Below are 27,970 nucleotides of genomic sequence, written 5' to 3'. Positions count from 1 at the left end.
ATATATAGAAAAGAAACAACTACTCTGAAAATTCCAGTTATGGAATAACTCAGCTTCTAGCATATTCTTTTTCCTCTACAAGAGGTAGGTCTTTTTTTGAGAGCTCTTGCAATATAGCCATTATAGAAGTTCCACAAAGAAATCCAACCTTCTTGAAGATTCTGGGGACTTCTCCACGGCTTCTACATGTCTGAACCCTGGCTGCCATATGTCATCCCCTTCTATTATTAGGTATTACATTTTGCTGAGGAAGGTCAAAATGTGTGAGGGGTGTAAATACTGCAGCAGTCATCGTTAAGTCATGCATTGATTTATTCTTGGAAACACAGGAGCTGTGGAAGCGAGTGTGCCATACAGAGCCGCAAGTCCCAAGATCCTCAACAGATAACTACAGTAAAACGTTGGAAATTACAATCACTGCATTAGCAGGAAGAAATATCTCAGGTTCACTGAGGAAACACAATGTGTTGTTTTGGCTCCACTCTCCCCATGTGTTTTGTACCCTGAGGACCTTTCCTTCCATCTTCATTCACTCCTTACCTACTGCATAAAATGAAGACTGCACATCTGACAGTCTCCACAGGGACTGCCTGTTAGTACACAGGGTATTTGAAAGAATTATTAGGTCAACTTTCTCCAGCTTGGCCCCTCTGCAGATGTCACTTCAGTTACTAGAATAGGCTCTGTGATAAAAATACTTTAGCTTCTCTCCATACATTTTAGTGGGCTCTTACAAAAATAGTTATATAAAAATTATAGATAATTGTATTTGCTTTGCTTTGTGCAGTCAAAAATACCTACCTAACTTTACTGTATTTTATAAATTGAAAATCTGTATAATCCTACACTCTAAGTACACAGTGTCTCTTTTATTACTGCCAATCTAAAGACACAGACTTTTTAACACCTGAAGAATAAATGCAATCTTCACAATTCTAAAGTCACCCAGTAACTGGTGGAAAAGGTTTAATGCCAGCTTCAGCAAGAAGGAATAACTCTGGATGTCTTTCGAATAGTAACATGGCTCAAATTAAAATATGTATTTTCCTTACTTCGTTATGCACTTTTTTTTTGATGATGGCCACCAAGTAGATTTTACAGTGAATGTACTGAGACATTAAGATAAATAAAATGGTACAATGCAGAATACGTATTTTGTTTCTATTCAATTCCTAGAAGAACATGTTGGTTTTACATAGTGTCTCCCTTTGAAGAAGCAGCAGTAACGAACAGATGAACACTGAACTGTGCTTCTCATCACTGAAGTTCTTCCTTTGTTTAAAACAGCTGGATCATTGACTCTCTTGATTTTCCAACTCCGACCCATTTGACTAGGGAGGAAAAAAACCATCTATTAGAAGAATTACTGAGAGTAAATACAATGAATGAATGGTAGCATTTTATTATGCTTCAAAACAAACTAGCCGACTCTGTGCTGAAATACACTGCCAGGAAGTTTTACCATCCAAAAATCACTTTACTTCTGTTGCATTACCAGACTAGATGCATACATACTGTATTCAAAATGCACAAAATAATTAAAGCATTGCAGATGGAAGACCTAAGAGAAGGTCAAGCCTGTTGGTTGCAGGTTTAACTCTCATTATCTTGAGTGATACGATGTATAGCTAAACACCTGCTAAGATTCTCATTTTCCCAAGTGGAAGAATTGGGCTAAACAGTCATGTAGCCATTACACATTTATCTCCTTACACTGAGAAGTGTGGAAGAGGGCCAAAAATTAAAAGTAGAGAGAAGTCTATGTTCAAACAGTGATGCAGTGCAGGAAGCAAAATGAAGAGACTAGTAAAGGGAGGACATTAGACTAACTATGCACTGAAGCATGGTGCAGAGATTCCTAAGTTTTCACTGTCAGAAGGCAGCACTTTGCCAAGAACAGTATGTGTTCATCTTTCCTCTGCATAAATTCTTGTCAGCAGCAGCTTGGAGTTGTTTGCAACACTGCAGCCTGCAAAACATCGCCCTTTGTACCTTCTTGGCAAGGTGTCATTTACCATCATCAGCCCAACCACAGACACTTCCATTACCTCTTGCCCAAATCAGGCCACTCCCTGACTAATGAATTGCATGCATTGACATAGCTTTTTCTGTGTATTGTGGCATCCTCATGTGTACGCCTGCAGAAGGATTTACCTGGCACTCCAACGTGGTTTTCCACACATCGGATGTAATTCTGGGCCTTGGGTGGGAGGTCCTCCCATTTTCGTGCACCAGTTGTGTCAGTCTTCCACCCAGGCATTGTTTCGTACTCTACTTCCACCTTCTGTAATATCTCTTGATTAGCTGTGGGAGAAGAATTTTCATCACAGCTGAGTTTAGCTACTCCACCTTAACAGAGCACACTTATGGTTCTTGTCAACAAGATTTTTTGACAACATTTAAAAATAGATAAATGAAAACAAAAAAAAAACAAACACAAACACGGGATTTTTTACTGGTTGGTTAGTTAAACCATTCTTAATTTTAGATTAATTTCTGTTAGTTGGGAAGATAACTTTGATTCAAGAAGACCCAGTAATCCGGTTTCCTCTTGTCAAAACCTTAAGATGTACCCTGTGTTGTCAGTAAACTACAGCAGTATTCTTGAGGAAATAATTTACTTGAAGTTTAGAATAGTTTCAATTTTTGTTCAGATTTGCTAACATGCACATAATAAAATTTCTACAACAAGGTCTAAAAAAAAAGAAATCAAGCCTGACTTCAAGAAGCAGTCTTTCCCAACATATACAACTTAACAGGCAGGAAAGAGAAAAATGAACATAGATATTTAATAGCATACCTGGAAAATATGGAATTCTTTTTCCACCCAATTTGTAAGCAACACCAATTTTAATCTCATCAAGGACATCAAGAATATCCAGCTTTGTTAAGGCCAAACTGTACAGAAAAACATTGGTTAGAGTCATACACATGATGAATATTTTAGTCATCTTCCTCATCAATCCCTTCCACCTGTCGTTGTTGTTGTTTGTTTGTTTGTTTGTTTGTTTTCCCCCTAGCTCTGTATTTGGAGATCCAACTCAGGCAACCCAGTAGCAGAAAATACACAAATATGAACATTGTTAATTGAATTCATGCCTCTGGGATGAATACATGACTGAGTTACTAAGATGCGTTTCCAAATGCTTGGCTGCTCATACAGGTGCAGAGTTTTCAGTTCTGTGCATTAAAATGCAAATTGACTGTGTAAAAGTGCTACTTACTGGATTCAGTTTGGGTGTGTACATTGGCACGTCACTTTATGTCACCAATAGTAATTAATTCTGTTATTCTTCCCGATTCACAACAACTATAAGACAAGCTTATTTACTAAATTACACTTTTAAAACAGACTTCACATGGTTTTAGATGCCAGATTATGCTTGTATTCAGTACAGTCGGGAAGATCTGAGTCTTACTTTCAGTACTCTGTCTGAGCTATCGGTGTCATCAGTTTAATGAACCTTTTCCATCTTTTGAATGAGCATATTGGAAGACAAAAATAGAACCTCAGGAAGACATCATAGCAGTCACTGATCAGAATAAAACTGCATTTTAAAACTAGTCAAATCCTCTAGAAACAATATACCAGGCCTTGACTGATCATGAATAGAGAAGGATTTGGCCAAGTTTATGCATATATAGCCCATGCTGTATGTGCCCAGTAAGTATATGCTGAATGTAAAGAGTAAACAAGACCAACTTTGGGGAAAGAAGCAACATAGAGCTAGTTCTTCAGCTTTTTTTTTCCAAGATTTTATCTCCCGTTTTTAAGTGTCAGAGTTACCAGACATAAGAGTTTTGTTGATGGAAGTGAAGTAATTGTATAGAACTGAAATGGAAGGAAATATAGTATTTTCCTAAGAAATATTCCAACATAAACCAGAGCCGTTTTAACAAAAAGCGAAATATAAATTCAAGCAAAAAAAAGGATTTTAAAAACCCTTCTGATAAATTAATGAACAAAGATCATTATACGTATTGTTTCATTGTAGCACTAACAGCATAAACAACACCAGTTAAGTCTCAGATTATAAAATATTGAAATGCCCACAGTTACTTGTCTGCATACATAAACAATTTGCCTGAATGCAAAGAGTAAGTTCACACCTTATATGAACACAACTGTAATGCAACTTTTTCTGAAAATACAGATTGATAATCAGCTTTAAATTAATGGCTCACTATAGTTACCAGCATTAGACATAAGCTAGCCTGATGGCATTATGGTCTAGACCAGTTCCTTTAAACAGCCACTTTTCCTTTAAAACATCAATTCAAATTATTTTATAATGGAAAATATATTTCATCAACCAAATAAGTCACTCAGTCCCAATTAAAATAAAAGCTCAGACCATTAAAAGCAGCATTTATAATACATTACGAGAATACACCTTTCTAGGTAAACGAACCTGTCTGAGCTGTGCCAGCTACTGTACACTGTGTGATCCCACCTATTTCACTTAAAGAGGTAAATGTGTCTGAATGATGCACAATGGGTCCTACAATCTGATCCACTAGAGCCAACCAAAACTCAAAACCAATGGTTTTTAAATAAGTCAATAAGAAAGCACTGGATCAAGAAAAGCAAACAATTTGCAAAAACTGTTATATTGATCCAAACTACACTGGTCATCTGATGCAAGTAAAGTGAAAACACGTATGAAAAAAATCATGTTTATGATGATGTGAAATCACTCCATATGAAAAAAAAAATGTCTAAGGAGATAAAATTATTATTAGCTTAAAGACGATTTTCATTTGCCCACTGTCAATTATTGTATCATCAAGACAATTTTCAGTTGCCCGCTGTGAATAATATTAATTGCTTAAAATGTAACACTTTACTGACTTATATTAATGTTACCTACATATTTATTCTGCGAAGCACAAAATAATCACTTCCAAATGTAGCGCAAAATCTGTGATGCTTACGCAGTGAATCCGTTGATCATATGAGCATATTTCAAAATGACAAGATCTAACCAGCCACAGCGTCTCTTTCTGCCTGTTGTTACTCCCCATTCGTGGCCACGGGACTGTAAAAGATCTCCAATTTCCTACAAGAAGACAGAAAGAATGATGATGGTATTTCACTGAAAAATAGCAAGGAAAGAAAATATAAACAAATGCAGCAAGAAAAGAAAATATAAACAAATACAGACAGATAGCAAGAAAAATACAGTTGTTTAATCCCAAAGCTTTTTTTTATGGAAAAGCAAAAGAATATAAAAAATTAAGTAAAAAAAGTTTTCTTAGAATGTGACTTAGTTGGAGAGTAAAGCCTCTCACACACAAGATGTTTATTTCCAAGATACTTATTTAATATAACTATTTTTTTCTTTTATGAGCTTGCATTTATATTCTCAATCTTGTCTTTTGGCATCTATTGTTTTCAGGGACAAGACTGTACATGTTTGGGACAGACCAATGCTTGTACAATGTCTAGGATAATAGACGCTTTGTTCATGCCTAGAGCTCCTAGGTTCTACCACAATATGGGAATGCCAACTGTTCTGTTTGGGTTGGCAATTTTTACAACATGGAAAAAAAATTAAGAAAACTTCACATTCATGATCTATAAAACTAAAGGATACCATTAATTCATTTGCAGCCATTAGAGAATGGATTTTAGTGACTACATCCTTAAATCAAATTCAGATCACTGACCTGGAGAATGCTGTGTGTATGGCTCTAATCAATATCCTGAGCTTTCTGGTTTCGTGATAATGAAAATATAATAGAGAGTTTGAAAGAATCAAAATCTGTCCCCTTCTTTTTATTGATGAATTTGTGCATGACTGGCTGACACACACCAAAATTATTCAGTACATCATATGGAACAAAGGCTGTTAAGCTCATAAATTCTATCTTGTAATTTAAGCTTTCCTGAGATGTGCTGACAGCTCCAGTGTACAACAAACCCACTGAAATGCACCTAACTAGACTACATACAATGATATCTGTTTTCATATCATTCATTGCAAGAGAACTGTCACTGCAAAATAATGTCACCACGATTGTGCTTCTCTCCTCTGAAGAAAAATGCCTGAAGTTTATCAGGCAACTCCTGTCTTCATGATTGCAACAGCCTAGCATTGTTATAGAGCCTATTTATTTGGCAGTATACCCTTACCCCTTGAACTTATTTCTTGGCAACTGTATATATTACATTTTGTAACAGTAAACCTACATTAATCTGCTCAGTTGGGAAGGCTCCAATTCCCACCCGAGTAGTATACGCCTTCACCACGCCATACACATCACCAACGTGCTGGGGGGGAATACCAAGTCCAGTGCATACACCACCTACAGTGCAGTTCGATGAAGTCACGAAAGGATACGTGCCTGTCAGAAAAACAAAACAGCACAATCCCGTTTCAGCAGTGAAAAGAAACTAAGACTGACTTGCCTTTAAGAGAAGGTTTTCCTTTAAAGGAGTTTTCATCTGTATGTTTGGCTTTAAAGCTGAACTGAAATAGCAGCCAAAGCCGAGGGTAAATACTCCTTACTACTTTCCCCCGTTTTGCCTAAAGAGAACAAATTAAGCTGTTCTTTCCCAAATTGCTTCCTCCTGTAGTGAATGATATGTATTTAGATTTCTAAAGCTCCACAGACAACACCCCCACCCCACAAATGAATGACTTTTTCCAGTCAAATAGCTGACTTATCCTGGCATTTTTGTATAAACATATTATTAGTGATCAAGAACTTCACACAGCCAAATAAGAAAATGTACTACTTTCTTACACACGAAGTATCAAGTATGTGTGATCTGTTACAATGCACAAGTTATTTTGCATTCATCCTTTGCAGCTCTCATTGAGGACTGCCCTCAAGGGAGAAATTTAAAAGCATCTCAGTACTACTTCCATCAGACACTCGATCTATTACAGGATGCTGTTGCTGTGTAAAGCTTTTTTCACTGCCCTATGTATCACAGAAAGTATTTCTGCAACATCCACAGACAGCCTGGTGTAAAGGTCACAATCTGACATTCCCAGTGCCCTACACAAGTATCTCTGTGTATCTGCTGCAAATTTGCTACACCTTAAGAGGCTAATCAAGACCTCTACACTGTGACTTTGGATCAGAGCATCTCTCCAGCTCTGTTTCGCCTTTGTGGAGACTTAAGTGGTTTAATTAGACTTTTGGTAAGAGAGCAGAGCAGAGATAACTGAAGAAACTAGGCTTACAGGTTATCTGCACTGGTTCAATCCTCTCTCCACAGCAAAGGAATTACTCTCAGCAGTGCTGCAGTGGGCTAGCCGCATGGCATGGTGCACGACCATTTAGAAGTGATAAAGACAAGAATATCTAAGAGGGAAATTTCAACTCCACTGGAATAAAACTTCAGTAAAAATCAATATTTAAACCCTCAGCATTTAATCCTATTAATGATATGATCTCTGCCTCACTGTGTTTTACTTTTGGGAGATCTGATCCTATCAAAGATTATTTTATGTCCCTATTTTCCTACTGTTTACAAAGAAGATATAAGCACAAATCAAAATAAAACTACACTCTTAGGAGTTAAATCGAGTTTACAATTTAACTTACCAAAGTCAATATCAAGTAGTGCTGCATTGGCTCCTTCAACAAGGATCTTCTTTGGGGAGCCATGTAGAGCTTCATACATAAAATATACGCCATCTCGAACCATCGGTCTTATTTTTTCAGCATATCCCTGCAAATTTGAGTGTAAATGTCAACTTTCCCAGATAACGCTACCTGAATGGCTGGAAGGAACACTGTGATCGCTTTTGAAGGATGAAACATAGAGAAAAACCCTAACATATCAGCTTCACTAACTGTTTTTTACCTGAAAATTTCAAAGATTAGCTTATAGTCTATTAAAAACAAATCAATATATTGAACCAGTCACATAAGAAAACACAGTTTGTTCTGGCATTGGAATGCCATGATTTCTATACCATTTCTGTTCACAGAGATGATGTATGCCTACCTCATTTTCTTGATGGACTATAGTCTAGACACACTGACAAATAATAGACCGGGACTTAGAAATAATTCAAGCTCCAGAGGAAAAACAGTACAAAACAAAACACTTCCCATGAATATTATAAAAAATATCTTTAAAGGTATGGTATTAGCTCTGAACAAGTACCAGACAAAACTTGGGGAAGTTAAGAGATATTCTTTCAGTATGTTTTTCTTACATATTCAAAGACATTTTACCAGTGGCTCTTCTGAATTTATAAGAAAAATGTCTTTTTATAAATAACACCAGGATCTTGAAACACAGACTCCACAAACAATTCTTTAGTAAGTATGAAGTCTTTCAGGTAGCCTAGATCAGTCATGGCCAGAATGAAACTACTAACTGCAAGTGTCACTCTGCATTCTCTTGACTACTTTAGCACAGTTATTTGGAGTTTAAAAAGTAAAACATTGTATGAGAATAATAATTACATTAATTACAAAATGTATTTTAATTCCCACAACAGAACATTCTATTATGAAACAGTTACTCCTACTAAAAAGGTTTTATAATAATGATAACATATATATCCTTAACATATACACTTGTCATTTAAACTAATTATTTTATCAGCAATAATAATTAACTAAAAAAATATTTTTTTTTCTAATTTCAATTTAAAATATTTTTTCTACAGTTTCACTCAAAGCTGAACAAATATTAAGTGCTATATCCTTACCTTTAGCTTTTTCAGTTGTCCTTCTATATCTATTTCCAATGTTGGAAACATTGACTTGTATTGTTGTGCCAGGTTTTTAAATCTGTAAAATATTCAAAATTGTATCTATGAAGAACAGTCTTTAAGTTACTGTTCATAGAACCTCTGGCAAGATGTGAGGTTATATTATACACTGCATACATTGACAGTTATATAGAGAAAATACACAGAACTTTGATACCTCAACCAGTGCATTTCCCAACATATAAAATTAAAATTTAAATGACAAAAAACTCTGAGAAGTATAGAAAATTCATACACATACACATTCTTTCCAGTTTCTTCTCCTTCTAGATAATTTATATACAAAATTCAGACACATTTTTATAAACATCTCCTTAAAAGTAAATCTGCCAGCCAAAATATACGACTAACATAATATTTAGAAAAGAAAATAGTCGTACCTTGAAGAAAATTCATCAAAGTCAGAAAGGAGGTCACAAATTCGAAGACCTGTTCGTGCGGCTTTGGAAGAATATGTTGGTCCAATCCCCTTCTTTGTTGTGCCAATACTGGTTGAAAAAAACAAAACCAAAAACCACAACCAAACATGTATTAACATATGCAAAAATATTTTTATGCCAATTAATTTGTTAAAGCTCTTCAGTACTCTATATACTGGGCAGAAGTTCTGAGACAAAAAAACAACAACAACAAAAAAACAGTCACTAACATTCTATAATAGTCAGTATAAAGCAACTTTCATGCTTCAGTGGATTTACATAAATATTGCTAATATTAATGGTATGCAGTATACCATTAAGCCTTGGATCTGGCTGAAACAAGCTGAGTCTAGAGTGTGTGTGTATACACAGATTTTAACAGAGCAATGATGGTTACTATGCTATCCTGTAGTACTACTAAGTCACCTTCCTAAGAAGGGAAGAGAACAAATGTCATTGTCACAGCTGCAGCACTGCCTATACTGTAAACAACCAGTTTGTGAGCGATGAAACTCGTTTCCTATGGCTTTGTTTCCAGTAGTCTTTTTGAGTAAGACTCCATCCAAATCATTATTTATACCATGCATATCCCAGTGAACTCGTTGCAGCCTTTACCTTGATAAGGACAAAAATGAAGCTGCTTTCCTATCTGCATGCCTATTTTAGAAATATATAATTTTGAGACCCCTGTATGTTAAGATTGGTTGAAATTGTCCAATGGGATCAACATTAATAGGAGACTAACAGGCAGAAAAATAGTGTGTTCACATGAACCTTTGTTCTTTCAGAAACCAGAATAATGAAGTATGAATAGTTACATACTGTGTAAGATTAAAATAGAAATTAATATCTCCACAAACTATAACTGAATATACATTAAACAATTACTAGCATGTAATCTAATCTTGCCAACACTTCAGACCCAATTCAAAAAGCATCACTAGTTGGTATTAAAGAGGATTGGAAGCATCACTTTAAAGCAAATGAGATTAGAGGATTTGCTAGGAATTTGAAAATGTCTTTATATGTTGTAGAGAACTGGGAAATGGAAGTAAGAATTTATATCCTCAGTAATACCTCAGAATTCATACACTAAAATATGTAGGAACAGAATAGAGTCACAGAATTAATAAAATCAGCAAGGCTCTTTATAGATATATTGCTTTTCTGTTTTCCAAATTATTATTAATGATATGAAGGTGCTGAAAATACTTACTTTTTTCCTTCTTGTGCTTGACGTTGCACTTCCTGGAGCCCATCTACTGCCTGGTGAAAGTCAAACACTGCAATGGAAAACCAAACACATAACTACAGATCAAAGGAGAAAAGCATTCTTTAAATCACAGACATCTATAATTTCAGAACTAATTTTGTTTTCAATTTGTTATTAACAATAGTTCAAGGACTTCTCATGTGAAAACAAAGTTAGTACTATGAAAACATGTAAAGCATCATTCTTTAACAGGTACAAATTCTGTTATATTTCAGATACACAACAGAATCAAGACGTATCAGATGAAATGCATGCCTGCTTTGTAGAGTAATAATGTGATTCCACCATAACTCTAAAGTGGCTGTTTAGCTTTCCTTACCCTTCAATCACCACTTACCTATATGTGCTCTGTCTGATATAATCAATCTTTTCTCCCAATCTTTTAAACCTGTAAAAAAAAAAAAAGTATATAAAAAAAAGAAGTAGGATTTCAGATGCTCTGACTGGTCCAACTTGGAGATTTACTTTGAGTTTTTCCTCTATCTTTTTTCCTAGTTTATTTAGTTTCTGAAGAATACTGCAGACAAAACGAGTAACACATAAATGACTCAAATTTTTGGTAACAAGCTTTGCATTTCCTTTTTTCAGCTTTCCCATGTTGGTATGGACTCAGCTATTTGTTCTCCTTGAACACCAGAATGCTATGGCTTACACACATTTCTTGAAAAGATTCATCTAGTTTATAAGGAAATATGATCCTCGTTTAACTTGCTATATGATAAAACACTTAAACTCCATTTGTGCCTAGCAAATAGAGAATTTACATAAAGAATCATAGATCAATTTAAAATGGAAGAGACCTCAGAAGGTCATCTGCTCCAAACCCTTGCTCAAAGCAGGATTTTGTATTCACCTGGGGAAACAGGGACGAAGAAACTCTTGGTTAAATCATTACCCTTTGAGGTAAAACAGAGCTTTGCAACACACTTAAGGATTTTATTTTCTATCTGATATAGTTTAAAATGTCACATATCGCTATGAAAACCCATGAAAAGACTACTTTTGAAAATCTCTTTGAAGACTATAACACAATTTTTAATACCGTTCTCTTCATTATTTTAAATCCAGAATGTTATCACACTGAATATTTATGGTAATAAACCACGGCTTAATAAAAAACCTCAACCTGGCTGACAATGTCAAGCAAGGTTAAATTACTTGATACAAACCTTTCTTCTCATTCTTTTCAGCTTCTTCAAATAGGCCTGGTAAATGTATAACCACTCCATTACCTTTGGGAACGCAAAAGATTTATTTTAAAGCAAGCAATAAAATACTCATTCTTATGATGCAAGGCATGCAAATACTTGCTGTCTGAAATTTTATTTAAAAAGGAGGACTAAGTTTCTCACATTTCTCACTATGTAATCTTGAGAGGTTTTTTTGATAAATCTTTACTTTGGGTAAGCAACTGCACGTCTGCTAAGATCAGAAAAAAAACAGAACTTGCTTATTTCAGGTTTGAACACAGGGCCTGATCCAAAGTCAGCTGACTTAAGCAGATTCTTTTCGTTGTTTGTGGTGGACTCTGAACAAGGAATTTAGTCGCCATTGTTCACTGCTGAAAGCTCAAAGAAGTCTGTGGCCTTATAACAGTGACAAGTCTGTGTGACAGTATTTAAATTTTCCTCAGTATTCATGTATTTATCTCAAACCCAGCTCAAACCAGTGCTGTAACGCATTAGCAACGCCTTCTCCCTGCTATTGAGCTACAATTTAAGATCCACAAGCAATACAAAACTGATGAGATGTGGAGGATTAATGATGTAGTGGGCTGAAAACAGCTGCTACTTCCTTCTCGGGAACAGAAATATCTGCAAACAGTCTCTGCCTAAATTTAGGGTAACTTAGTTACACTCTTTACTACTTGACAAGAGAGTAAATTGGAAAGCCAAATAATATGCCATACTTAGCAGTATGAAAAAAAAGAAGTTTCATTTATTTCAAACATCCATTTGGAAATTATCAAATGGAACAAAACAAATTACAGATCTGTAACTCACTGAAATACACTCATTTACTCATTTCTTGCACATTTTGTACGCATTTTTTCTTTTGGAAAGGATCATAATTTTGGATAAGTCTAAGCTTTCAGTTTGCCTATCACTTAAATATGAGGTAAATGCCCAGTAAGCAAAACAAACTTTTTAATGATGCTATTTGCATCAAATATCATTACAGTGAAATGTAACATCATCTTAAACAGTTTGTAATGTGAACCAAATATTTTTATATATTTATATATTTATATATATATATATAAAAAAGACTGGATGATGACCTTCCAAGAAGAGCCCTATATCTTGGGGCCTATTTCTGGAAAGTCAACAAGTGGATGCCAGGGGTACATAATATTATTTATTTAGCCTATTTAGTTGTTTTCTGTGTTCTCAAAGAGTAGCATTTACATTTCTGAAATTATGACAGGAAAAAAGAAGTAGAGGGCAGGATCCAAGCTTATAACAAAGTATAAGAAAGGACAACATGATGGAAAGAGGGGGATTCTTAGCTTGTTTTCTAGCAGCAGACAATGTAGAATTACTTCATATTAAAGCAGCAGTGAAATGCAAAGTCAAACAACTGACGCTAAACTGAATTCTATGTTTTTCTTTGCTTGTTACTATAAACTGTGGTTGTAGCTAGCTGCCCTGAAGTATTACTTCATTAAGTAAGTACCAATTTTGTCTTACCAATGAAAGAAATTGCCTTTGGATTAATGATGCCACTAGGAAACAGGTGGAAGTCATATTCTTTCCCATCAACAACCACAGTATGACCTGCGTTATTACCACCCTGCAACAGAAAGAAAGACAGGGTTAGTTATCCTATACCTTCACTCTAAATGCACTTTATTTATGTGTTTATGTCTTAGGTCACTGTTTTCTCCACCTTATAGTTTCTTGAGATAATGGAGTATTGTAAAAAGGGCTCAGACAGGAGAATTACGAAGCCAAAAGATTTCTGGCATGCCCACACAAACCCACCCTTTTCTGTGCCTGGTCATTTCTTTGGGGTTAAGCCTACATCTCCCAGGATTTCCTTTTGAATGGAAACTCTTCTTGCCCACTGAAAAAAAAAAAAAAACAGTTGCCACTTCTCAAGGTGCTCAAGATGGAAAAAGCAGGGAATGTGTAGTCTTTGTAGCTTCACAGAGTATCCCTGTCATCCCACTAAACACCATCACCACACCTTTACAGAGCCTGCTGCAATTCTTAATTTGGATGATCATCTACCACACCCGAGAGTGGAGCTGTTATTTTCTCAAGAAACAGATTTTTTACCAATAAGGCTTTAAAAGACGGTGGTAAGACACCACAGATTTGGGAAGAAGTGAATAAATAAAGGTCATGCCTTGATCGAAACTGAAACAGCAAAGGACTTTACAAATTAAACATCCTGTTTTATCAGTAGACATAATGCTTGCTGCTGTTTTGACAGTGATGTAGTTTTTTCTTCTACTGATAAGGTTGGGAAACCCGACTGCTTGTCTGCTCTGGTGCTACAGGACTTCCTTCTATTTTTTAAAATAATTACAAATCTTAGTAGATTTGCTGTGAAGTCTGAATGATGTGGAAATGTCTGAAATGATGGCGTCTACTCGAAGGAGAACTGAGACTGTTCCTGATAATTTGCAAATAATAAAGAGTGTTGGCTGAATGACTGGAAATGATATATGACTGTCCTTTCTCACAGAGCTTTCATTTATAATAATTAATCACACAACTTTCGTCCAAAGTTTCATTTACTCATTTGCCCATTTGCTCATATGTAGTGTACGGGAAAATAGCAACTAACATTCCTTTCAAAATGTGGGTATATGCTGAAACACAATACTAAAAAAAAAAGAAAAAAGATATGGGTTATAAAAAAAACAACTTTTAAAGAAGTAGGGATGGAGAAAAACATTAAGAAAGAAATAGTGCCTTTAGATATGACAAAAGTAATTCTCATGTTCTGGAAGATGTGAGGTCAACAGTAAAGTTTAAAAATATACCGTGCCAAGGGAGTGTACAAATTTCATTTGATTTTGCAAATATCTGGGTAGGTCATCCTTTGGCTGGGAAGGACTTTAAAGTGTCTTGCTAATGCAGAGTTATAACTTGTCCACAGAATCCTGAAGAAAGCAGAACCTTCCACAGTATTTAGTTTGCCTATCAGATGTAATAGGCCAGCCGTAGGAACCTGAATCCAGTCAAAGGTATTGAGCTAACTAGCAGCCTAATAAATCATGCAGGAGACTCCTTTACATGATAATTAAAAGGTCAGAGATTGGATGGATTGTAGTGATAGAAAACTAACTTATTTTATTATAGAGGTATGGGGCTTAAGAAAGAAGCTAGTAACTATTGAGACAATGAGCTTTCCTTTCCTGTTTGTGTATAGAAGGCAGCAAGATGGAAATGAACTCAGTCTGGTTTAACACTGATTTAATCTCTGCTATAAACACCAATTTTCATGCTTCCTGAGAAAATGGGGAACCTGGTTCCTTCAAAAGTATTTGTTGCTACTAATACTATAACTATATTCTGATTTTGTTAATCACCAGGAAGATTAAAAAATGAAATCATGGCTTGAGGATTCACCATCTGAGAGAAAACCACTCCTAAATTATAATCAAAGCGCTTTCTAAAATACTAAAATTTTAGAAGCTGGGATATAATGGTATGAGAATGTTTATGAAAGACAGTTTATGATTTTCAAATGTTTCCGGAACAACTGACGCCCAAACAAATGCTGTCTCTTTCTTTAGCAAATGCTTAAAAAGGGACATTAATTTTAACTTCTTAATCAATCAGCTGTGAGAGCTGGCATATATAAAAAATGCTGAAGCACAGAAACGTCAGCGGATATATATATATATATTACATCCTGTAATTGCCAGAATCTTTGAAGCCACTTTCCGTCTGTCTGGACAGAAAATATAAATTAGGAATTCTGTGACAGACCCTACAAAACAGCACTTTTCTAACCTAAAGCTAGAGTTGACAACCCTGGAACTGCTTTTGTTTGTTGCTCACGTTCATCTGCATTTCCTGAAGAAGTGTCTACTGAGTATGTTTTTACAGCTCAATTTAACACATTTCTACTAATAAAATTAAAGTGGTAGCAGAGCACCGAATAGTCCAACAGACATGATCCAAACATCTAAAACGTAACTGGTCTGATGGGCTACTTTCTAATTATTACCCGGTCACCTTAGTAAATTAGATATATTTCTCATATTGAGTTCCACAGATATTCTGATGACACATTGCCAGTCTAATAGCTCAGATGTTAGAGACACCTACTTCTTTTCTACTTTTATCTAAGTTCTGAGAGCCATTTTTTTTCTAATGAAGTATATATAAGGGGAACCTGAAAGCTTGCATGGGCTTAATCGGAACATTACATGATCGAAGGGCCAGAGATCTACCTAGCACACTGCACCTAGCTCTGCACGATGAGCTTCCATTTAATACCCAGACCCAGCTCACAGAATCTCTCTTGTGAATCACAGTACTGTCCACTGGTCTCACTTGAATTTTATACCGCTTTGAACATTTGCACTTTTCTAGGTCATATCTGCCTTCTGTCGTGATTCTGAAAAGCCTTCTCTATTGACGGGAGTGTTAAGGCGACAACTGACAGATTAATCACCAGTGCTACTTTGGCATCATCTGTACTGTGAAATCATGGTATGACCAGAAATAATGGTTTGTGTTAAATTCCAAAATCTGTGAAGCATGGGCATTCCCGTTAAACTAGTATGGTGTGGGGAGTTCTGTGCCCCAAAGGAACCATTAAGAGAGCTGCTGAAGCTTCAAGAGGTTGAGTGCAACTGGGATGACATCTACAACATCAGTACCCCTTTAACCCGAAGCCTTCCTGCAGCAACTCCAACATGTTTTGCAGCCACCTGCACGTCTAGCAACTACTAAAACTGTACCAGATGCAAGAAACCTACTAGGTGCTCCATAAAGGCTGTAGTCGTTGGTGAGGCTTCAACAATGAGATTGGATTGGGGCTATCAATTACAGCAACAAACACCAGCAACGAAATGGAATTTGAGAACTAGAAAGTATTAAGCATGCTGAAGATAACATGATAGATATCTTACAACAGTCACAGGTGTCATTCAGGAATCTTATCTCCAGAGAGCACACAGAAACCCTTTTGTCAGCACTGCCCAGACCCATGAATACTGGTTGACTGCACGGCCATGGCTGTATTCAAGTTCCAGAGCTGAACAATGCTCATTTCTGACCGTATTTAGTGGGTGTTTAAATTTAATCAGGTGCCTAGGGAAAAAACAACTTATACTGAAGTCATTCATAGCCTGCAGTGGAATATTAATATTCAGTTTTATGAAAGCACCTGCATTGCTTAACAGAGTTTTTATTAACTTTTAAAACTCTACAAGCTGACGCTCTATTAACAGCATTAAAAATATACCATTTCAGTTTATTTTCTCTAAGGGATCCTCTACTACCTTGTGCTGCTTTAAGTCACACCTCCTCTCTTCTAAAATCCAGCAGACCACCAGCAAAGTGGTTTAAATTCAGCAACTTAAATGCCTGTCATTCCAGGTGGGAAATAAACTTTGATTATAAGATAATGGAAGGAACTGTAACATTGTTTTCAAGCAACAAGGAACATACTAGGCATTACTTTCAGAGCAGAATAATCCTATATGGTGATTTTTTCCACTACATTAGTTTATTCAAAAAATGCTTTCCCAATTTTTCTATTGCTGACCTATTTGTGATTTTGTATTATTGTATAAAAGTGATGTACTTTGATTACTGTTCTATACTACGTGAACAAAACCACTGCATGAATGTAATAGCTTCTCAATCTATTGTATCTTGCCAGTTTTACCAACCACTTATTGGTATAAATAATACCTTTAAGGAAATTGATAATTATTATGAACAGGTTGGTACAGGAGAACATGCAGTTTACCTTATTTTTAGTAGAGCCTACGAGAAATATTAAGAAACAAATTCACCTTCCGTAGTGCTCAGCCATTTCAAGGCTGGTTTGATTTATTTTTATTTTTTATTTTTAAATCAACTCCTGTATTCTCTGAAGTTGAAATATCCCCAGGTGTAAACAGTTTCCATTCAGAGCAGTAATGAGGCTGTTCAGTACCTGCAGCGGAAACTCTTTGCTCCCACCTAGCCTCATGATACACATTTGAATAAGGCGGAAACGCGTCCTGATGCTCAGATTAATTTCTGCCTGCACTTGCCACGGAGCCAATGTGCAAGAGAACGCATTCTGCATATGTGGGAGGAGTGTTTCCAGATGCTCTTCTGATTTCCGCTAGTTACTGCACCTTTCCTTCACGCAGTGTTCCCCACAATGTCTGAACACTGATTAACAAGCTGGATTGATACAAAAATCAACACGGCCCGTAAAAAATTCCTTAAAACCCGACCGATAGTCTGTAACTACAACTAGAGGATGAGCACTAAATATTTATGTTTCTGATGGGTCCCATAGGGATCAGTTCTCTGCCAGTCAACAACGTTAATCAATATCATGGGGAAAATAGAAACTCGTTGTTGACAACTTGCAGCTGGCACACAAATCGCTTTAGTGGTGTATCAACAGTACGTGGGTCTGAACTCCTTAGCCAAACCGTGCAAGCAGTGAATTTGTCACGACCATACAATTTGTCATGACCACCTTTAGGATAAATAAATAAGAAACAAACAGGTATGCCGAACAGTGGACATGGGATTTCTGCGCTAGGAAGCATGTGGAGGTGCCTGAACACAGTTTCGGCACACGGGCTGATATGCCTAACGCGATCCTTGCAAGTGTAAGTGGGAATATCAAGTAGGAGTAGGGAGATTGTATTACTTCTCCTTTTGGCAGCGGTGCAACTGCTACTGGAATACTGTGTCCTTGGTAGTCGGACAAGATTACAGGATGATCCCTTCTGGCATTATCATCTATGAATTTCTAATCTATGAGTTTCTAATCTATGAGTTTGAATACCAGCTACAAACCAACAGTCTGGGAGGTCTGCATCTGAAAATAAATGCTACAATTCCTGGCCACCTCTTTCTGTAGGAAGTGTCCCAGCTCTACCAATTCCATCTGCATGGAACTAAAATATTTCTGACATACTGCTGCATCTGCAGGCCGAACACCTCTCATTATAGTATGAAACTGCAAAAAGGCTTCAGTTTTTTAAACTGGACTGAGCAATTTCCTCGTGTCTATAGCATTTCATCCATGATTTTGAATAAAAGAGAAGGAACGCCATTATATAGATGGTTTCCTCTTTCTTGTTACAATTTAATGAAACGATGGCTATTTCTAATTTATAGTAGCAACTGCCTGGAATTAACTTGAATAAATGCAGGTGAAGTGTTACCAGTGTAACTGGCTTTTACATGAACTTTTAATAGTGTAAATCCATGGTCCCTCATGGTATTTCTCTTGATTTATGCTACTGTGAGTTTAGAACATCACCGGATTAAAAAAAAATCCAACACAGAGACAAATATAAGGGCCTTGACCACAAGTCCTGTGAGAAGCAGCTGAGGGAGTTGGGGGTGTTTAGTCTGGGGAAGAGGAGGCTCAGGGCAGACCTCATTGCTCTCTGCAACTATCTGAAAGGAAGCTGTGGGGAGCTGGGGGTCAGCCTCTTCTCACAGGTAACCAGTGATAGGACCAGAGGGAATGGCCTCAAGTTGTGCCAGGGGAGGTTCAGGTTGGAAATGAGGAGACATTTCTTCTCAGGAAGAGCAGTCAGGCACTGGAATGGGTTGTCCAGGGAGGTGGTGGCATGGTTGGACCAGATCATCTTGAAGGTCTTTTCCAACCCTAATGATTCCATAATGCATTTAAGTGCTTTGAACGCTCCTATACTTACAAGTAATGTCACAAAACCATGGGTGTGTGAAAGCTTCTGACAGATGACTGAAAGTGCTGCCCATTCAGGTTGGGAGGTCGCTACAAAGGCTTACCATTTCCTTTACTGGAAGTTTCTTCTTGCTAACTTGTCCAGTAGAACTTCCACCCAAGAGCCCCCAACTCAGTTCCAAGAAGAGGATCATAACTTTTCTTTTTTAACCAAAGCCATTGATAAGAGCTAGGTTAGAGGATGATCAGAAGTACACTTAGACAAGAAGAACTTGGGGAGCAGGGTTTTTTAAAACTAGAGTGGTGACAAGGAGCTGGCCTGAGTTGCAGGTATTCACCTCCTGATGCTGATCATCAGGCAAATCCATAGGGAAACTAGATATTCTTAACCTCTAGTTATTTTCTTTCAAACTGAACTTAAACTTTTGTCAAGCCAGGAAAAAAAAAATCTAATATGACAGACGGCTACAACAAAACACAAACTGAACTCCAGCAGTAGTTGTAAAGAAAATGACTAATCTGAGGTATACAGATTGAACATGCTAGTGGAAAAGGCTTTCTGAGTAATGTCAGCAGAATCCTAAAATAAAGGATCATGAACAATCTAGACGCGTCTCCACATCTTTAGTTCTCTTTTTGAAGAAGTGTAGTCATGTCCCTGTGGGAAGTAATACGACCCAAGGATATGAACATAACTTTTCTTATATCTGTAAACAAGTCAGCAACAGCTAGTCAGTTAGGAATGAAACAGAACAGATGTCATTTCATCTTAATTTTCAGCTGTTTTCTTTCGATGCTTGTAGAGGATAATAAATTTATCAGGTTTTATGAAGGGATTGGAAATTAAGCTAGCTTTCTTATGGAGATTTAGAAACTTTAAACCTGACCTTCTCATACAGTATTTATAATCCTGGTGGTCCTGAGATGATCTCGCTGATACGCAGAGCAGCGGCTGGTTTAAAATAGCAATGTCACCATGTTGTTCTAAAATGATATAGTGTAGCATGTAATTAGGCATAAGTAAAATGAAAAATAAAATTTGGTAGCAAAATTTTATAAAGCATTTTACCAGGGAATTTCCATTTTCAAAGGGTGGTCTTCTTTATTTTAGTTAAGGAAACCAATGCTCACACCTAATGAGCCCTCTCCCTTCTGTGTTGAATAGAAAAATAAATCCTACTTGCTTTTTTGCAGGGAAACCTACAAAAGACTACTTACTATGTCTAAATAAATTCATGCATGCGTGTCAACAGGATTATCAATCTTCACAAACATTACTGAAATCAAACACAACAGTTCTACTGTCACTGTGCATTCATGGCTCCAAGGTCAGTCCCTTTACTGATGAGCATTAAGCACTGAATGATTAGGACATTAAAGTCTTTACACACTGCTTTATTCTGTAGGAAGAAATTATACTAAATATCAGGGTTAAAGCTCACCTAAAGGAGAGCAACAGGACACATACACACAAACACAGAGGAAAAACAGTAGACAACAGGCCCCTGCAACTGCACGTACTCATCGCACTAAAGTGACCTAATTTAAACCCCGCTGCACAGTCCCAGCGGCCCAGGATCAATAGGGACAGTCACAACATGTGTGCTGCTGACAGAGGGCAACGCAGCCAACAGAGAAATAGAGGAAACGTTCTTGTCTCACGCTTAAACCACTGAAAAAAAACTTACTGTCTGGCATTTCTGCCTGTTTGTTTTTCATTATTTGATCATTTGACCATGGTATATTCCTCTGCATTATTTACATTCACTAGAAAAAGGAAATAAGGAAAGTTATGAATATGCTACAGTTATTTGTATCATTCATTGGGTACATCCTTTTCCTAAATTTTTCTTATTTTTGGGGTTGAGATATCATTGCAAAACTTCTTTATGCTTTTCTTACATCTTTAGCCCTTCTCAGCATTATTTGTTAGCATCCACTACACCAAGAAAACTACTCAGCATCCTCAGTGTATACTGACTTGGTTAAACCTTTCCTGTCTAAATAACTGCATATTAATCAACCACAAATGACCATAACAAAGTTTTTCTGTACCCATTTCAATCACCTCAGCTTTTCTTCAGTGTAAAATACAACTAAAATTTCTGTCTCTCTGTCTCAAAAGATCAGACAATCCTTTTTAAAACTGAAGCAATTCTTAACTTGAAAGCAAACAGGGACGGGTAGAGACAATGTTTTAAGAAATGACTGCATGTTGAGTGAAACTAAAAGCATATTGGTATTAGAAGCTCAACAAATCTAGTAACAACCCTCCTTACTACAAACACATTCTCACAAGGTGGTGGGTGTTTTTATTCAATGCCCTTTCTTGAGGGAATGCCGATAATATCAGGCAGATTGTTTCCAGACGTCCAGAAACTGCAAGTGTCACGGGTCTGACACATCCAGCATTAGCCTGGGCGGCACTGGAACAGCAGTGCCAAATGATGACTTGAAAACCCTTTAAAACTCTCGGACTGGTCTCCGTTGCTGATTCACAGTTACTGCTCTCAGTATGAACCAAAGGAAAGACGTGCATTTGTACTGCAGCTATTTTGCTAATCTGTTCAGTAACTGAAATCAAATCCACTGCAAACAGTGACTATCACAGGGTCTCTCCTAAGAATTTATTAGCAGCATTTTTTGCATCTTTCACTCTGACCTTTTGGAAAACTGTTTTGTCTTTCCTCCCCTTCATTTTCTTTTATGGAATTGTTTATGGAGCATTTTCCTCCAATGTTTTTCAACCAAATGTGGAAAAAATTTATTGCACATAAAAGTTTCATCAGGAAAGGCAGAGTTGTTTACTGTCCATTACAGCAGGAACCCTTAGATATTCTTGGCACACGCCTCTATTATAAAAAAAGAAAGCGTCTTATGAGTAATTTACCATTACTGGCAAAGATGAGTAGTACGTTTCATACCTTTTTAAGACAATACATGCTATTTCCTCTTCCATTCACATCCACACAGACCCATGCAGTAAATATGTTCAGTGAAAACTTGTTATTACAAATGTATCCTACAAAGCTTCAGCTTCCTTTAAGGAAACAGCTAGAACTGTATGGCCAGCCAGCTGCCTTCAAGTAACTGTGACCTTATTACAGTAGTCCTATGTATGATTTTTTGGAACAAATGTAATTTAAGTGATGCCTCTGGAGATGCACCTCTGCAGCTGTGACAGTCAGCTGTTTGCTTGGTCATGCTCTCAACCAGATCTGTAAAATTACATCATTAAAAAACAGGCAGAAAAGTCTGCCCACAAGCTCTAATCTTGAAGGCAGCCACACAACAAAGAAGCTTGTGACATACGGTGTCTGGACAGCGAGCTGTCATTGAAGGAAACGCAGTCTGAAGCCACATTTCAGGCAATGCCAAGCCTCTCCTTGTTAACATGATTGTATGTATGCAGATTTTTTAAACTCCAGTTAGGACTTCTTGTTTTACGACACAATAGAAGACTAGAAAAAAAAAGTGATTTTTTTTCTCTTCATGCCTTGTTTTCTGACAGTTAAAAGCTTTACACAAGTGCACAAAACCTCTTTCTAAAGCCAACAGCAAAATGTAACATTTTCAGGTGAACTTTGACTGTACCCTTTCCCTGAAAACACACCTGGGATTTAAAGCATTGCATAGCATAATGTGACAGCTCTATGCCCCAGGAGGCCAAAATAAGGAAGAAATATTAACCGCGTCATTGTTCTGTTTGTGAATGCCTTCACCTGCTGAAAGAGCAATTTAGAGGAAAAATGCTCTTGATGTTCTCCATTAATAACCTGAAACCTACTCAGTTCTTTAACAACCTTAAACTGCCTGCTGTTACTCATTTATTTGGAAATGCCTTTTCTGTGCTTTGTTTAGGAAAAAAAAAAAAAAACATGCCCACATATCTGGTGTTTTTATGAAACCAGCTTATAAGAAGCTCTGTTCTGCATCACCTATGACAATATCCACAGATCTTTTAAAGTTATTGAAATATCCTCCTTACACAAAGGATGCTTCAAATATATAGGAGAATTGAGATCAATTTCTTCAGGTGAGATAAAATTTTATATTTAGATTAAGTCAAACATTTCAGTATCGCTAATATCAAAAATAAACTATGGAACACACCGTAATTTTTTGCATTTGGATTGTGTACAATCTAAGTAATGAGAAAAACTGAAACAATGCAATCAAACTGAGAATCTTCCATTCATCTGAAATGAAATTCCAAAAACTCAGGGAAATTAAAGATACCAGAGGTTTAATGTTGAATTTTCTTTATTTAACACAACTTGAAACTTTCCTTGTGCCTGTGAAGGACTGACTCCCTGTTCTCATTTGCTTGCTTGCCTTCCCTCCTGTATCCCAGGAAATATCATGTCATTTCCTGCACAGCAATCCAGCTGCAACAGATTTTCTTCATTAAATCAACAAGCTAAAAATACTTGAGAAATATTTAATGAAAATTATACTTCCTCTCGTAGAAATATTAGGGAACTACTATTTTGAGAAAGCTCTTGAAACTCCCATTTGGCCCTGAGCTTAAATTCTATTCCAAAAGGGGAAGAAAAAAAAAAAAAAAAGCTTTTTAAAATGTTAGACCACAGAGAACCCTACAGTGATGAAGAATTAGCCTCTTTGAGACAATGTTTTAAAAGACATAAATATCTCCCTCTCAGTTATTCGTTTTCTAGTTTCCCTACTTCCATTTTGCTGAGGACTAAGACATGCTGTCGAACACTGTTTCCATCAGTGTCTCAGAAAATGGACCAAATGGGACATCAGGAACCAACCTAGTCAATCACCATATTCTAAGACATCAACAATTCCTGAGGGAACTTCTTCTGAAATCTCTAGTAAGGGGAGCCTTCAGTGTTTCTTGTTTAAGCAATCTATTCCAGTAGACAAGTATTCTTGCGTGAAGAAAGCTTCTTCTTAGTTTCCAGGAGGAATGGGAAATAAGCAAGGTTCTGGCCCAAATGCTGAAGGTTTTTGTTGTTGTTATTGTTTGTTTTTCTAAATGATGTCAATAATATGATTAATAAATTCCCCTCAAACTGGTTGCTCCTGTAAGATAAACACCTACCATTACCCCACTGAGAGAACTCTAGTTAGTACTACTCACAGGCTTACAAACATGCAGATCCTTTATCCAAGTTCTAACAAAGACAAAAATTATACTGTTATCTACTTGCAGGACTGTCTTTGAAAGTATGAAGTATTAAATTATTAAAGAAGCACCTTTTAAAAAGCATCCTCTGTATTGCCAGATGTATAAAAAACCATGTAAATACTTTAAAAGGTCGTTTTTAAGTTGTACAATTTTTGCTACTCCAAAGTAATTAATTCCTTGAATCTCCACTTTCAAGCGTTCAAGTACAAGTTCAAGCGTTTCAAGTACATTCTTCCCTACACTCTAATCCTGAAGATGCTTCTGTTAAATCAGCGCATTAGTAACCCAATTGTATTCTCATACACATGCTGTGTGCATTTGTATCAGCGAACACTGTTCTGAAAAAGAGTCCAGAGGTCCTCCAGATCCACCTGCCTTCCATCCATCCTGGTCTCACGGACATGGAACAGCAAGCAGATCTAGGTGTGCCCAGCAGCGTATTAGGCCACCTAAGCTATCCAGTCTGCTGCTAACACACCAACCCTTGCAGCACGCTCACGCACACACAGCCCCGCGTCCTTCCATTGGTTTTCTGTGGCTGCACCTGGGGCTGTGCTTGTGAGTCAGCTCTCTGGAGGGACAGCAAAGCTGTCTTGAAAAAGCAGCCTCAGGGCATCACTCAGAAGACAGCCTAAAAAGAGCCAATATGACTTCTTGCAGTAGTAATGGCAAACACATGACTGCGGCCTATGTGAAGTGCTTCTCCGCTGCTAGGGCTTGTAAACTCCCCAAAGCAATTACGAGTAAGGGAAGTTCCCCGCAACAACAACTTAGAGGAAGGGGAGAAAAAAAGAAAGATGGAAAAGTTGCTATAGCCCTGTTAATACATATTCATCAGCTAACTTTTGCAGGGCAGCTTCTCCCCAAGGTGATTCAAGATTACAGGAGTTTAATGTTCCAATTGAAAATGCTTCCTCTGCTTTCTAAATATTTAACTCGCAGAGCAATATTTATTTATACAATAGGCTTAATTACACCAACGTCCTTGGGTTTATCACCTCAGACCCAAGGATATCTGTAGCTTTTCACTACCTATCATATCTGTAGCTTTTCACTACCTACCATGCATTCAGAAGCAATGCATTTCATGGCATATAGCAAGGGAGCTGAAGTAAGGTGAGTACTTCTTAATGTAGTCAGATGGCTTACTGAAATCATTGCAGGGCCAGCTATTATTGGCCTAATATGTTCGTGATGAATGTTTGACTACAGTTCTTTTAAAAATTACTGCAATTATTTGTGATCACTCCTGTGGCTAACTTAGTTTGCATAAGTGCATTAAGGTTTTAAGAACCCTAGCACTATGCCCAATGAAATATACATAAGCAAAGGCAGCGGAAGCGTTCCCTGCTTTCAAGCTGTTAAAATCTTGTACTTTCACACAACTTTTTGCCATTTTACCCACTCGCGCTCCTCTCGCGGCTATTTTTAGAAGAAAATTCCAGGCGCTGTGCAAGGACCAGAGACCTGCCCACCCCAAGAGGCCCTGCAGGGAGGTTTTTACCCCCAAAACACGCCTTTTTACCCCCGGCTGCCCGCCCGGCCTCCCCCAGCCGCGGCCGCCATCTGACACCCCCGGGGGATCTTGTGTCGCTTATCGCCGAGGGTCAGCTGTTTTTATTTATAGTTCTGGGCTTTTTCTTCCCCCCTGTGGCATTTCCATGCGCAGCCGGGGAGGGGTGAGGGGTAGGGGGGGTGAGCACGGTGCCTGCCCCCGGCGGAGGGAGCAGGGGGACGGGGCGAGAAGGAAGGGGCGAGGAGGAAAAAGCAGCGGGGCCCAGGGAGGGCAGAAGGCAGGAAGCGAGGGGAAGGCGGGGGGACGCGGAGCAGGACGGGAGGGACGGATATGGGGGGAAAAAAAAGCAAGGGACAGGGGGCGAGGGGGACCCCAAAGGGGTGAGAGCCGGCCCGGGACCCACCTGGCACCGGCACACCACGTCCGACTCGGTGGCCAACAGGTCAACCACCTTGCCTTTGCCTTCGTCCCCCCACTGCGCCCCCAGCACCACCGTCACTTTGTTACCGCCCGGCTCGCTGCGCGCCCGCTTGAGCCCGCCGCCGCCGGGGTGACTGGTGCGGTCGTTGGACGCCCGGGTGCCCGACATGGTGGCCGGAGGAGCCGCCGCCGCCGCCTCCTCCTCCTCGCTCTGCCTCGCTCCGCCGCCGGCTCCGAGCACAGCCCCTGCCGCCGCCGGCCTTTAACGGCGCCGCCGCCGCCCGCCCCGCTGACGTGCGGGCCCGCTGCCTGCCAGCCCCGGCGGGCACGGCCGCAGCAGCCGCCGCCGCCGCGCTCTCGCCCTCCGCTGCCTCCCGCAGCCGTCTGCCCTCCCTCCCACACACGCCGACCTCCCGGGCACATGGGGCCGTGCCGTGGGGGTATCGGGACGCGGCAGCGCGCAGGGCTTCGCGGCTGTCGCTGCGGGGCTGGTGTGTGCGTGGGACTGTGGCTGTGACTCGCACACACGCGCACATGGCTCTGAGGGACACGGGGACTGACACACACCGGGTTTTGAGGCGCTGTGAGGCGCACACAGGCCTGAGGAGTGTGGACTTGTCACTGTGAGACAGACAGACGGACGCTGGGCCTGTGACCCCGCAGGACACAGCTTTGAGGCACTGGGACTGCCTCTGTGGGACGCACGCAAAGAACAAGCAGCACACGTGGAGTAGTGTGCACACACACTCAGTGGCCCGGGACACAAAGCTGTCACCGGCAGAAGGGCAGACACACAGGCCCCTCCGACACGCACGAGGCTGTGGCCATGAGGCACGGCTACACGTGCTGACCCGAGGAACACGGCCGGCCGCGTGCTGACAGACACACGCGCGCGCCTGAAATGTACGCGGGTGTTGTCACTGAAGAGGCACGCACCACGCTGACAGGCACGTGCCCTGCCCTGGTGGCCCGTGACACCCAAGAGCCTTGTGGTGGGACACACACACGCATCCACGCATGCCCTCGCACGCTGACCTGGAAAAGTATGGGGCCTTCATCGTGAGAAAAGAGACGAGCTCAGCGTGAGGCACGTCAGGCCGTGCCTCGGGGACAGATCGGTGCATACACTTCCCTGGTGTGGCACACCAACACGAGGGGCTTGACATCTGCGTTAACACATGCACCCCAGGCGTGTGGCGCTGTATCCCTCCAAAAACAACCTGGAAAGAGGCAGATCTCAGGCCAGGCTAAGACACATGCAACTGTGTTAGCAGGAGGCATGTGTATGCGTGTACATGCCTGCACGCACACGTGCACAAGCACACAAGTGGCAAAAATTCAGCATTTTCAAGTGTCGCCTCCTGGCGTAGTGACATGTTCCTTATTTTTCACTGTGGCTCAGAAGAGTTGCTATGATATACATATGAAATCATGCAAGTATGTTGTATTTGCAGTGGTCAAAATGCACTGAAATACTCATACACTCTGTTACCAGTATAAGGATGGAAAGAAACTACTGGAACACTCAAATTAACTCCTGAGGAAAAAAATATAACAATGTGCATAGTCCATTTCAAATGC

General features: G+C 38.9%; 1 protein-coding gene across 1 annotated transcript; it reads right to left on the bottom strand.

Moving 5' to 3' along the window:
- Positions 1-294: 294 nt before the first annotated feature.
- Positions 295-27,626, bottom strand: ADSS1 (adenylosuccinate synthase 1). The gene is made up of 13 exons (XM_083839864.1): positions 26,373-27,626; positions 13,127-13,229; positions 11,606-11,668; positions 10,774-10,824; positions 10,380-10,446; positions 9,125-9,232; positions 8,682-8,763; positions 7,561-7,687; positions 6,194-6,348; positions 4,936-5,060; positions 2,801-2,898; positions 2,155-2,304; positions 295-1,331 (listed from the first exon to the last, which is right to left on the bottom strand). The coding sequence occupies exons 1-13, from the start codon at positions 26,556-26,558 to the stop codon at positions 1,279-1,281; spliced, it is 1,368 nt and encodes a 455-aa protein (XP_083695990.1). The 5' UTR covers positions 26,559-27,626; the 3' UTR covers positions 295-1,278.
- Between the last annotated feature and the right edge of the window lie 344 nt (positions 27,627-27,970).

This window comes from Anser anser (genome assembly GCF_964211835.1).
Source record: "Anser anser genome assembly, chromosome: 5".
Taxonomy (NCBI): domain Eukaryota; kingdom Metazoa; phylum Chordata; class Aves; order Anseriformes; family Anatidae; genus Anser; species Anser anser.
This window is presented reverse-complemented; position numbering and strand designations above follow the sequence as displayed.

Excerpts from the sequence above, each read along its gene's own strand:
- ADSS1 (XM_083839864.1), bottom strand. The coding sequence starts at position 26,558 with ATGTCGGGCACCCGGGCGTCCAACGACCGCACCAGTCACCCCGGCGGC. Across the intron at positions 8,764-9,124 it reads TTTGATGAATTTTCTTCAAG|ATTTAAAAACCTGGCACAAC; the intron begins GTACGACTATTT and ends AATATTTTACAG. Across the intron at positions 7,688-8,681 it reads GACAACTGAAAAAGCTAAAG|GGATATGCTGAAAAAATAAG; the intron begins GTAAGGATATAG and ends TCAAATTTGCAG.